The sequence below is a fragment of the Oryzias latipes genome, chromosome 19 (assembly GCF_002234675.1).
Source record: "Oryzias latipes chromosome 19, ASM223467v1".
NCBI classification, from domain to species: domain Eukaryota; kingdom Metazoa; phylum Chordata; class Actinopteri; order Beloniformes; family Adrianichthyidae; genus Oryzias; species Oryzias latipes.
Window position 1 is genome coordinate 3510264 of NC_019877.2, and position 13214 is coordinate 3523477.

Here is a 13214-nt window from a genome sequence, read left to right on the forward strand (position 1 = left end):
GGGTCTCTGGTGGTAGGTGGGAAAGGAAAGCGGGGGCCAATGCGACTCTGGACATGTGCCGGGATCTCCCCAGCTGCGGCTAGCGCCAGTTTCCTGTGACTTAGAGCTGGTGCAGATCAGGTGAATTAAAACAAAACATCATGAGGGCCCGCGATGGGAGCTGACCATGGTGCTGACGCCATGTGATTTCTGCTCTCTGAATGTCAAAGTGAAGAACTTTAATGAATGACGGGTTTACGTGTACTTTGAGTGGTTTATTCCTTCCGTTGTTGTGGTTCATTCCTGATGAATCTATGAAAATTTTATATAAAAGACAACAACTTTTCTCACTTTCTGCATGTATATTCACGTCGTTATTCATGCAATAGGTGCAAATTATTACAATTTTATTTTAGCATTATTGACTTTCTGGCTCCAGACATTTTGTCAGCAATACAGTTGCGAGAAGAGCAAAGTGACAACATCAGCCTGGACTTGAACTATAAAGGTGAGAAAGCATCTCACAAAAAAATAAAAGTGAAAAATGATTTTGGGAGCAATCAAGTGAATCTGTAACCTGTAATCTGATAATCAATTGAAATTGTAGCAGGTTTTTAGGAAAACTTCTCCCAAAGAATTCAAGTAAAGGTTTCCGATGAGGCTTTTTTTCTTTCATCGGGCCGTTTCCCACACAGCAGAGTACAGACATGGGCGGTACGCTAAGGGTTAAGAGACATTGAGGCTGTTAATTACAGCGACACTCATTTGCCATCTGATTAATTGCAGGTTGAGCTCACCGTGGAGGCTGCGCCGGCCGCAGTGCGGAATCTCTTAACATCCTGACCGGCGGCAGCGGCTGCATCGAGGGACAGCCCCCTCTTCACGGCTCCCCCGCTGGTCCCTTCACCCGCCACTGCCTCGCCCTCAGACTCCGGCTGCAACGCCAAAGGAAGATGAATGAGAGATCAATGGCAGACATTTATCTGGATGAACAGAATTCAGATTTTTTTATGCAACTCTGAACAAAATATCATTTAAATGATAAAGAAAAACTATCCCATAACTCTCTGTTATGGGTAATGGGAAGGGGGGTGGGGTTGCACCGTCCCAACAGTATTTCTGAATAAGACCTGCCAGTCTGCAGAAACTATGTCCTAGATAAAAAGACTACTGGGAATGATTTGAAAATAAATCAAAAGATGAATGATTTCTTTACTTAAATTAAACTATCATTTTAATTGTTGTGTCAAATATATCAGGAAATCCTTTCTTTTGTTTTTTTTGAGACTTTGAAACGGTTTGTGTCCAAGAAATGTCTCCACATCCCCATTTTAAGAGTCCCAAATGGATGGTAATGTTATAGATGCTGGAGGAGGAGCTGCTTTCACCTGCTGGTCTTTGATCCTCTGCAACTCCCACTTTATCACCACCTCAGCCAGGTCCACAGCCAGCTTCCTCTGCTCGATGGTCACGCTGGGAGTGAAGCCCAGGCGCTGCATGGCGCTGATCATGTGCTGCACCAGGTGATGGCGGACGGGGTAGTACACCTTCAAGACAGAGGGTTGGGTTCAAGTGGGACAGCGAGCCTTCATTTAATGCTGTTGCCTCTATCAATAAGAGATTTTCAGACAAATATTGTGCATTGGAAACAAATTATGCAGCGACAGAACTTTTGTAAAAACATGAGATAATATTATTTAGTTTCTAATTTTTGTTTTATACATTAAAGGGTGACACAACAGGACGGTTGGAGGCCGACTCCACTCTCATTTTTTAAATAAAAGAGTTTTATTCAGATTTTCTAGGAACCGAAAAAGACTTGACTTCATCAAACCCCTTTTTTGATCTGATCATGTATTAGTTTAATAACATCAAAACTTTACTTTAAACGAGATGAACGTCCCTTCTCTAAGTCTTTTCAGAATAGAACTGCTTTCTATCACCTTAGCAGCTACTAAGCCATATTTACATGCTTAAATTCAGCTTTTGCAGTAATATTTTTTGGTCTTAAACAATGCAGTAATATTATAAAGATATAAACTGAAAAATACAGCTATAGATGATTGAGAAATAAGGCAATTAATCAAAAAGGTGTAATATCCTTACAAACTAAGCATCTTCTGCAAGATTTGGGGTAAAACACATGAGTGGAAATGGGCTCCACCATTCCTCTGGGACTCCGCACCAACACTGAGTCTGAACATTCAAACTAGGACATCATATACTCAATTAGTTTCAAGGACGCGATTCAAACTTGGTCCTGAACACTTGCAAGAGTCACTTAGCTTCTGAAAACTCAACTCGGACCCTCAAACGCATGCGAAGCGCCAAAGATTAGATGTCTATCTGCGATCTTCCTTCGGCGCGGAAGAATATTAAAGCTCCTCACACTGGGGGTAATTATAGTCAACGGAGCAGGACTTTAATGACGGAGCGGCTAAGCCCTGTCCATCACGTGTGCAGGCAGACCCGTCTGTGTATGACTTCATCAAAAACACACTCTCGTCCGTCTCATCTGTCTGTCATTATCTCCTCCCCAGTGTAATTATGCAGATGTGATTACATTAGATTAGTCATCTGGCCCAGTGAGAGTGGCCTGTCAAAGAGACAGAGGGGGAAGCTGAGGGGAAATGTCAGTCTCGCACTAAAAGACTGTGACGGGCTAAAAAGGCTCTTTGAAGTTAAAGCAGGATGGTCAGAAGTAAAGGAAAATGATGCCCGCCTGTTAACGGCTTCACAAATATGACGGCTGCGCCGATTAGAAAGGATCGTCTTTAATGCAAATGCAAGCAACAGACGGTAATTAAGAGACGGCGCGGCGCAGTAACAATGGTGACTACAGCTCACAGAGAAACTTTTCCAACGAGGCCTTGTTAAGAGGCACTCAGGTAATCAGGTTCACTGTTGTTCTCTCCCTGCGTTAGTCAGCAGCGAACTGCCAGCAGACACAAATCCTGTCTGTTAGCACAAAAGCAGCAACTGCCCTTTCAATATTCCTGCTGGCAGCTTTCCTTTGAGGCTTATTCACGGACAGCCGTACGGGCGCCGCAGGCTTTTGGCTTGTCCTGGCCCGTGGAGGGTCGTAGAGAGGACCGGTCGCATTTAAAGGCCGTGTCACACCGCCGCTGCGTACGTTTCTTTGCACATATTGCGCTGGAGAAAATAGGTCATACAAGAATATACGTGGAAAAGGTGAAAAAAAGTTGTGGTCTTTACTGGAAATTTTCAGAGATGTATCAGGAATGAACCACAGCAGAAGTATGAATAAACCACGAAAAGGACACGTATATCAACGTAGACCGTGAACCGCTGCTCATTAGTGATTCGTGTATCGTGTATAGTAATTTGAGCGTGACGCGACATAAAAGTACAAATTTGCGTATGCATCGCGCAAAAACCACGCACAACTGCGCAAGATTTATGTCATTATTGCGTACTAAACACATTCGATACGCGTAAATTGGCTCACCCTGAAGTGTTGCACTATAAGATGCAGAATGTGAACCAGCTGTGGGACTGTGTGTCCTTCCTCCACGATGATTTTTCGAGTCCAGTGGGTCAGCATTTGGTGGCCGTCCTCCATTCGGGCCGGCACCGCTGGGGTCAGGATGGCCATGGCCTGACGGACAATAGCCCTGGCTTCCATGGTGTGGGCCTTCAAAAGGCTGTGGAATACCTACACAAACAGAGTTTCTTGCTCTCTCTCTTCTCATTTGCGTTTTTATTTTTTCTCTCCCACAGCTCACCTGTAAGACTATCTTCTTATGGATGGCAAATTTTGCAATGATGTGCGCTAGAAGTAAGTGTCCGCTGTATTTGCAGGCAGGGTCCACGCAGGCTTTAGGCAGCAGGCACGGCCAGGCGAAGGTCATGAGGCGCCGCAGCTTGCTGTTGCGGGACTTGTTGTTGTCGTGAATGTGGTGGGGCGCGTGCTCCACCAACAGGGTGGAGAACTGCAGCAGGCAGATCCGCAGCGAGTCCAACAGCTCACCCTGTTTTTCGGGGTCCAGCACCTTTAATTGACAGATTAATCAAAAATAATATTTATTTTAAAAATGCAATATATACATTCATTAAATCCAAAAACGTATGATTTTTTCCCCTGACTTTTTAAAGACAAAAACTACAACGAAGTATTAGGGCCACCATAAAAATAATAATTTAGGAAAATAAAATAGAATTATGAGAAATAAGTCAATGTTTTGTGAGAATTAAGTTGTAAAAAAATGAATTAAAAAAGTCATAGAGTCCTTTTTACGCAAATAAAAAACAGTCAATATTGTTCGAGAATAAAGTTACAGAAAAAACAAAATAAACTCATACATTTCAGAAGCAAGAAAAAACAAAAACTGCAGCATGAAAGCTGTAAAATGTATTTTAAGCAGTCACTTCAGCCGAGGTTTCACAAGAATACTAGAGGAAATACTACTTTTATTACTTTATTCTCGTAAATATTTGACTTTTCTCTCATATTTTTATTCGTTTATTCTCTATTAATTTCTCATTCCCTCTATTTACTCTGTCATTAAAAAAAACAGCTTTTCTTTTCCTTAATGAAATAATTTCTCCTCTGTTCAGTTAAGGTCACCTATTCTGTAAAAAAGAAACGTTTTCATACCCAAAAAACCCTTTATTATAGAAATTTGCTGAATAAATCTGTCGTTTTTTAACTAAATACAAACAAAAATGTAATGTTACCTTATGAATCTAAAATCTTTTCCATCTTTAGGAAAAAATAGGATCTTCAGGAACCTATAGTGTTGGATGTGATCTTAATGAATCCCATCAAGACATTAAACTTCAGTGATGAGCCCATGATCAATATAAAGGCCTGATTTGGGCTTTTGTCATTATTTGTCTTCCTGACGCATTTTTAAAAAGCTTAATTTTATTTATAGGTAAATTAGCCCAAACAAGCATAGTTTTGCCGATAAAAGTCACTCATATTAGTTAATGCATCACGATATAACTGAACTTTGAGAAAGTATTGCAGAAATATTTATGAATTCCAAAAGGAATATGGTTTTTCATCTGTTACATTAAACAAGTGTCTTTACCAGCCTTTTAGTAGCAATGTCAAGTCTTTTTATACATTTATACTTTTCTTCATGAAGGCCAAAACTTTCCCAAAGATTCCACATTTAGGCATATTTTACTTTGATAACTGTGCCATTTTATTTTTATTTTTTTGCCTTCTCGTTTGCATACGTCGCTTAAACCTCTGGCAATCTGATTCGCAACCCAACATACGCGTTCTATATCCATTGAAAGCTAAAAAGCACATAAAAGGAAGGATTCCTTCATATAGAGAGCGGAAAAGGGGGGGAAATGAGGAGCCATTAGCAGCCATTGGAGCTGCTGTTGGTGATGAAGGCCGCCACGGCACAAACAAACATGCTGACCTTTTGGTACAGTCACACGGTGACATTTACAGCAGGAATTATTGTCTGGCCCGATGAATGAAATGGGATCAAATTAAGGAGACAAACTAAGAAAAAGAACATCAATACCTCTTAAAATATCGTCATTGATGAGGAAATATCTCAATAAAAGGATGTAAAGTGAGCCAAATAAGAACAAAATATTGGCAGACGACGAGTTTAAATCCAAGCACAACTACAATAGAAAAAAAAGCTGATAGCATTTTGAAAGCTTTAAGGCCCGTTCACACCGGGTCGAATTTAACGCCTCGTGACTAAACAAAGGGCACCAATGAGAGTGTGCACACCGACGCGAAAAATTGAGATGAGAATGCCGCTTTTGCACACGTGTCTGGAGCTTCTGAAGTTGAAGTAAAACACAACTTGGGGGCGCTCAAACACAAAACTGCCTTGCTGAGCACACATACCAGCGAAGAAGATAGACGCCAAGTAGCGTCTACACTGCCGCGAAGAAATAATGACGGACATTCTAAAATATCCCCGAACCAAGCACCAGTTGGAGCTACTGGTGCTTGAAATATTCATGTTTTCTTTGTATTATTCTGACAAGCGTGTAAATACTTACTCTCTTCTTCTGAGTGAAAAGCGTCTTTAAGAAGCGTAAAGTTGCGCAGCGCCACCTTGTGTACAGGAGTATTTCTGTTTTACATTAAGCGCCATCTAATGTCAGGGAATGAAATTGCATGTTCGCTCGGCTCATCGTCAGCGAAAATCGCCTGGGTGTGAACACAAAAAACGTGGCGAAAAAGGCTGGCGAATTACGCCTGGCGAATATTCGTCCCGGTGTGTACGGGCCTTTAGCCATAATACTTTAATGATTTAAAAAAAAAAATTAGTTGAATCTACTTATCCCACAATGGGATATTTGTTTTTCACAGACTTCTCTCTATGGGCTCTCCGAACGGTTTACATTTCATATGGGCCACCTGTTCCCCTATCCAGGTTTGACCATTTTGCACCCACAGATGGCCAGCTGTGACCGAGGCTTAAAGGAAGACGGACACTCATCTGTACCTTGGTGATGAAGACACTGGTAATGCTCTCAGGATTGTCCCCTTCGGGGTTGGGAGGTCCCAGTAACTGCTCGCCTTCTCCCTTCTCAAAGCTGTAGAGGAAAGCGGGATTCAGGATGTGCTGCAGCACCTAGAAGACCAGAGAAACAGGAGAAACTCTTAAATATTGCCATGTTTACTTGTTTCCTTCCTTTCCCAGTTTTGCAATTAAAGCTTATAGTGATAGCTCAGCTTCACGAAACCACAAACTAATGAGCACTTTGCCTTTTTGGGACATTTATAAAAGGAAAACTAAATACTTTTGTTTATAGGATTAATAAGGTAAATTTTAAAGGAGGAAACAATATATCTTTTTAATTTATCTGTAAGCATTTAAAGGAAAAAAACAGAAATCCATGCTATCTCCAAAGACAGATAAAACCTTTCAATTTCCTAACATGCTGAAACCTGCAGGGATGTGAAAAGAGGCTTGATTAGCTTTTAAAATGCAGAAAGACTCCACCACAATACTGCTAATGACTGCATTTATTAAAGAAGCTGCTATCTATTAATGAACCCCCCCCTCCCCATTCAATCCATCATTTTAAGGGGGGTGCAGGGCAGTGCTCGGCGAGGAAGAAGATGCTCCAACTTCTTCATTAGGGGGACGTCCACACACATTCTGGAGTGTGAGCAGACATGGCTGACGGACGGAAACGCATCCACAGAGAGGCGGCGAGCAGCGCTTTGCTCTCCGCTGTGGCCCGTCCGTGCACGCACACGGCGTCGCACGCATCCATCACTGTAACAGCAAATCCTTTTAACGATGCCTTCTAAGAGCCCATCATCAGCGAGCCGCTTCAAGCATCTACTGTGAGTTTAAACAGATAGAAAAGGGAGGAATAAGCTTTTTATTTTCATATGAGGCAGGACACATGGCTGCAATGAAGAGGAAGCCACCAGAGAAAATACTAGAGCTGTGGATTCACAAATCAAGATCAACGATTCACACATCAACCCACGATTCTTCCCATCAAAAGGCCGTGTCACACAGCCACTACGGACATTTTGCACGGATGGAAATTGGTCATACGTAAACACGTGGAAAAAGTGAGAAAAGTTGTGGTTTTTTATATGAAAATTTCACAGATTTATCACGAATGAACCACGTTAAAACAACAGAAGTACAAATAAACCATGCAAAGAACACGTAAATCAACGTAGAAGATGAATTACGTGCGATTACTGCGCTGTTTATATGGAATGCATTAGTGATTTGTGCGTATATTAGGTACGTGAACGTGATGTGTGTGCAGTTTTCGCGGTACAAGTTATCCATCAGGGGTACAAGAAAACGAGATTTGCATCTGCATCTCGCTAAAAACACAGACTTGTATAAGTTTAATGTATTAATTGCGTATAAACTACGTAAAATATGTGTCAACCGCATAATTCTCAACTCCTAATAACTCAAAACCAAATTCACGTAAATTCACCCGTCTGCTAAAATCCTCGACGAACGCAAGAAACACTTATAAATTACACATATCACGCATGTATCACAAAAGGCGGAAATTACCTATGTAAAAATGCCATAATGTACGTAGTGGCTAGACGTTTAGAAGACCCTTAGAAGTCATCTTCCTGGTCAACTCCAGCAGTGAAAATCATAAACATTATTGTTGGTTTAGATCATTTAAGAGCAAATCCTGAAAATATTCTCCACAGTTTTTCCATCCTTAAAATTTAGATACTACCACTTTTTTTCTTCCATTTATTTTCCAACAGTGCATTCTGGGTCCTGATTGGCCGTTGACCTTGTCAGTCAATCCCCTCAGTTTGCCAAATCCTCAGACACTTTTTTGTTGGCGTTCTATAAAACTGGACTCATTTTTCTGTGAAGGCTTGAAAATTTAAGGGAGAAAAGTGTGAAAATGTCTGAAAAAGTGTGTAGAGAGGAGTTTTTACAGCCTTAAAACATCTACAGTTCTACTTTGCAGATTTGACCTATCGAGGCAACTCCTGCAATAAACGAAGGATACTCTTAATTTATTCAATATATTTAATCAAATAAAATGTTGACAACTTATTTCCGTCTTGAGGTGGAGTCATAGCAACTGGGCTTAAAAATGTCTTCCTTCTAGACATTTCTACTCCACCTCCTGATTAAACCACCTGGATGAGTGAAAATCTTCACTGACTTCCTTTTTACAAGAAAGTACCAAAGTACAAAACACACTTGATACTTTTACTTTGAAAATTAGAACTTTCACCGACATTTTACGTTGAAGATTATTTACTTCCTGTGACAGTAGCGCATGCTTTTGGTTCATATACTTAAATCCAACATTATTTGAGCACTAATTACATTGCCTGAAACATATTTTTACTATACTTTACTATATTTGTCAAGATCGGGAATTAGCAATCTTGGACCAACATCCGTAGTCGATTTTTCTTGGACCAAATCGCAAATATCAGAGCTTTCCTACAGCCATTACAGTCCTGGATCATACAAGAGCAAACGGGTGACAATTGCTTGCCTTTAAGTGATTATTGCAGTTTAAAAAATTTAAAAAAAATGACATAAAATGTTTGACAACAAACTGCAAATGTATTCGTATGGTTTACAGGAGCCAGCAGATCTAAGTATGGGTGTCGGCATGCTTCGGCTTCCGAAAGAGTAAAAACGGTCAACATTTTTTCCATCAATAGCTGATAAAAGAAAACTCAGCAGCAGCTTAAGGCAGGTTCTTGCTGTTTCTTTCAAATATTTGTATAAAAACCTCATTTTCTACAGGTGCACGCCAAACAAAGAATGTGCAAACACACACAGGCCTTTCTGTGGTATTCTCCCTGTGGGGGAAAAGGCTGAAGGCAATTATTTAAATGTCAATGAAGATGCCACCCACATATGTTCTCATGCTTGTGACTCATACACCAATCAACAAAGTTATTGTCACAGAAATACATCTTTTCTCAGTAGGTCCAGTCACAGCGAGCAGCTGCTGCACAGCGGCAGCCAACAATTAAGAGGAAAGGAAAACAGTGGAGGCACAATAGAGGTTTGCAGTGGGAGTGTTGGAGCTCTCAGTTTTGGTTTTAAAAAGAATCAATTCCAGCATTTCTGCCAAGAAAGCTATGAGTTGAACTCTCCATTTAGCAGTCCGTACAGCAACAGACATAACTAAAAAAACAAAAAAAAGACCCAGCACGGTATTTAGCAGGGGTGCAGGGGAAAAAGAAAATTCTGTGAAATATCACAATATTTTATTTAGCAATAATACAACTGAAACACATTTTTATCAATTGAAATTTATCAAACATGTAGTTCAGTGTCTTAGTGTTGTGTTCAACTTCTTTGGTTGTTTAATCCAGTAGAAATGACCTCATAAAGTACATTTACGCAGCACACTTTTGATATATTGGCTATATCTGAAGTCTCTCCCTACTCCCCAACTACTACACAGTCTTGTGATGTATGGTATCATGACATCATGTGTATCGTGATGCCTACTGTACCGCCAGATTCTCGCCAATACTCAACCCTAGTATTTTGTTCTCATTGTGCCTTTAGCAGCGTATTGCAGAAGTGCGTTTCTGCCATGCCATGCTGTATTGAGCCAAGCGTTTTGTGTTTCACAGAGGCGCTGTCGCTCCTCAAGAGTCCAGTTACGTGTGGATTCCAGCTGTGCAGAGCGTGTGCGTACACCCCTGTGTCTGCGTCTGCTTGTGTGCCAGCGTGAGGGAAGGGGGGGCTTAATTAAGAAGCAAACCCTTTGGCTGGAGCGCTGGCAGCAGCAGATTTGGTAGAGAGGACAGGGGCATTCATCTGTGAGCCTCCGAGGGTCAAAGCAGACACGACGACCTTCCCGGTTACACCAAAGCGCAAAACGCTCCGACCGTAAAAGTCACACAGATCAGCTCCTCGAACGCAGCATTTTCCACAACGGGAAAGAAAAGTAAGCAAAATGTGGGGGTCTTACATGGATGATTCATAAGGATGCATCATCAGCTTGCAGGACAGAACAAAATGATGCCTCCACCATGAACTAAAAAATACAAGCTTATATCTGAAACAACAAACTTCACCAAAACTTTGATGGAAACTTCCAAGTCTGCATTTTACTGAGGGAAGAATAAAGTTTTGCTCCGTACGTACCTTTGCCTTCAGCTCGTCGTTGAAGTGGGGATCGTTGAATTCTACGAAGCGGAAGAACAGGGCGCGTTTCTGGGCGATGGAGTAATTTCTGGGTATTTCCTCTTCCATATACTCCTTCAGGAAGGTCATGTTGCAAAGGAAGCGGCCCGTGAAAGCGCGTAGCAGCTGGAAGAGCAGCTCGATCTCCGAGTAGTTGCGCCTGTTGACAAGAAGGTCCAAACGTCTAACCGAGGGGTGCAACATTCTCAGTCATCGTAAGTCAAACATTTGGAATAAGTTTAAGTTTCTTTTAAGAAGAAGACCAAATCTGCCCCTCTGCAGAAATTTTAATATTTTGATCATACAATTATAATAATAATACAATAATAGTTAGAAAATGTTGATAAAAATGGGTGTTTCTAATTTAATGGTCATTAAAGGTAAAGAAATGAACCATAATCAGGAATTTCTTTCCATACATAAGTTTCTCTAATTCCCCCTTTCAAAATTCTTTCAACTCAAGGCTGTTTTATTTTAAAGGAGTCCACATACTTGCAGTAGCTTAGCAGACAATATGCCAGCAGCTTGGGCTCCTTCCAGTTGGTGGCGGACATGTTGTCTTTGCGATGTCTTTCCTGGAAGGCCTCGCTGACCCACACTCGTCTGAGCTGGCTGACCAGGGAGTGCTGCCCTGCCAGCCAACCCTCGTCGTTCTTCACAATGATGCTGATGATCTGCACAGACCGACGGAGGAAAGGGGGGGGTTCAGTCCGGCGGGGTCCACGAATCCGCGGGTTTCTCGTGGGACCACGCTCACCTTGATGGCTTGGAACTGCAGGTCCAGTCTGGCCGTGGTGGTGGAGGGAGACCCAGGTCGGACGGTCGCCGCTGTGCCAGCGGGGACGAGCAGGGGGACGAAGCGGTTGGGATTGGCAGCCAGCACGTCTCGGAGTGGCTTGGCATCTTTGTGTTTCAGGAAACTCTGCAAAGAAAACCGACATGACTGGAACTGATCAAACCCAAAGAACAGAAGATTTTCCATTTCCTGCACTTAAACTCAGAATAAAAGCAGTGTGGGCTCGAGAAGAAACATTTGATCATTGAAAAGAGAAATTTACCCTAATTTTATTGAAAGTCCCCAAACAAAAACCTTTTATTGACAAGTACATCAACAAGGGCTTCAGTATTTCTCAAAGATGCCATTTTCTGACCATGAACATCCGGCTCCATTGGGGATCATTGAGCGTCGCCTCCATCATGAACAGCTCCACCGTCTGGGACGGGTGACGAGTCAGAAACTTGATCAGCGGCTCCCTGAAGGGACTGCCGGCCTGTAGACAGCAAAGACAAGTGAAGAAGGGGGCTGAAAAATGGAAATAACAGCTCTAATAAAGTCAAAATGTACATTTTTTTCCCCCCTTCCATGTAAAGTTGATATGTTGTTGGCATTTCTTTTACTATTAAATTACATCTTTTTGTACAAATTGCATTCAATTATTTATTTAAAAGCCTGTTTAGATTTCAAATGGACATATAATACCCCAAGTCAGAAAGTTTTTTTCCCCACAAAATCCAAAACTGTCCACAAAAATTCCCATTTGAACGGTAGATGAGCAGAAAAGTTTTGCACTTGGGTTTATTTCAGATTAAAGCTTTCATGTTTCCTGCATTTTCACACACTTGCAGAACCAACAGAAAGAAAATATTTGCCAGGATTTGGTCTTCAGTCTGGAAAGTTCTTCAGACTTTTCTAACCATGAACCTTCATCCCTTCAGCTGCTGCCTCACCTCAATCAGCATAGCGCGCTCCGTCTTCATGACCACCTCCAGGAGAGGTTTGACTAAAGTCTGAGGAGCAGCTGGGATCAGGTGGAACAGGTTGATGATGGCAGAGCAGATCTTCATCTCCTACAAGGTAAGTTTCATCATTAAAACAAAAGGAGGGGAGGACGAAGTTCTCGGGACGGATACGTTGGAGACAAATATAATTTTCTCCACAGGACAGCCACTGTAGAAAGATGACGTTCACACTGCAGGGCTTAATGCTCAATTCTGATTTTTTGAAAAAAAAATCGGATTTTTTTTGCAAGGCCGTTCACATTTCCAATTAAATGCAAACTTTTGTGATCTCCTATGTGAGCTTGAAATGACCCAGAAGTGACCCGCAGAATAGTACTCAACGGTGAACGACGTCACTCGTTGTTTGTGGAAGTAGCAAACGTTAGCAATGGATGTCAACAACAGTGATGTCAACAGCGGAGCTCTTTTTGCATTATTACATTTATTTTCACAAAGGAGCCAGCACAATAACAATCTTTTCATTTTAAGAAGGCATTGGAGCCAGGATCGCCTGTAACCACTATTGTGGAATGGGGATGTGTATGTGCTGGGGCCGCGCGTGTGTGTAAGAGACAGGAGAGAGCGCGTGCAGCGCGGTAGAGAATGAGGGGGGCAGTGGGGGCTCGCATTCATGTTGTGTGTTAGGGAGGAAGGAGAACGGTAATAAAAGAACGTTTCCCCCAGAATAAATGCTATTGACTCTTTATTAACCCACTCTGGAGAATCTGAGGGTCCCAACGGGGAAATGAACCCCGGAGGAGGATCTGCCTTGGGACACCACGCTCGGCCATTTCGCTGGAATTTTTTTTTTTAAAATTGCCC

At 41.9% G+C, this 13214-nt stretch overlaps 1 protein-coding gene across 1 annotated transcript in view; it reads right to left on the reverse strand.

Annotated features, from left to right (window-relative positions):
* Window positions 1-13214, reverse strand: part of trrap (transformation/transcription domain associated protein) — a gene marked incomplete in the record, with an annotated part of 102369 nt that overhangs the window by 63313 nt on the left and 25842 nt on the right. The window contains 10 exon segments of the mRNA NM_001164878.1: window positions 777-914; window positions 1368-1526; window positions 3449-3655; window positions 3726-3992; window positions 6435-6563; window positions 10575-10773; window positions 11106-11287; window positions 11371-11535; window positions 11765-11884; window positions 12342-12461. Of these exon segments, the coding sequence (NP_001158350.1) occupies window positions 777-914; window positions 1368-1526; window positions 3449-3655; window positions 3726-3992; window positions 6435-6563; window positions 10575-10773; window positions 11106-11287; window positions 11371-11535; window positions 11765-11884; window positions 12342-12461 (1686 nt within the window).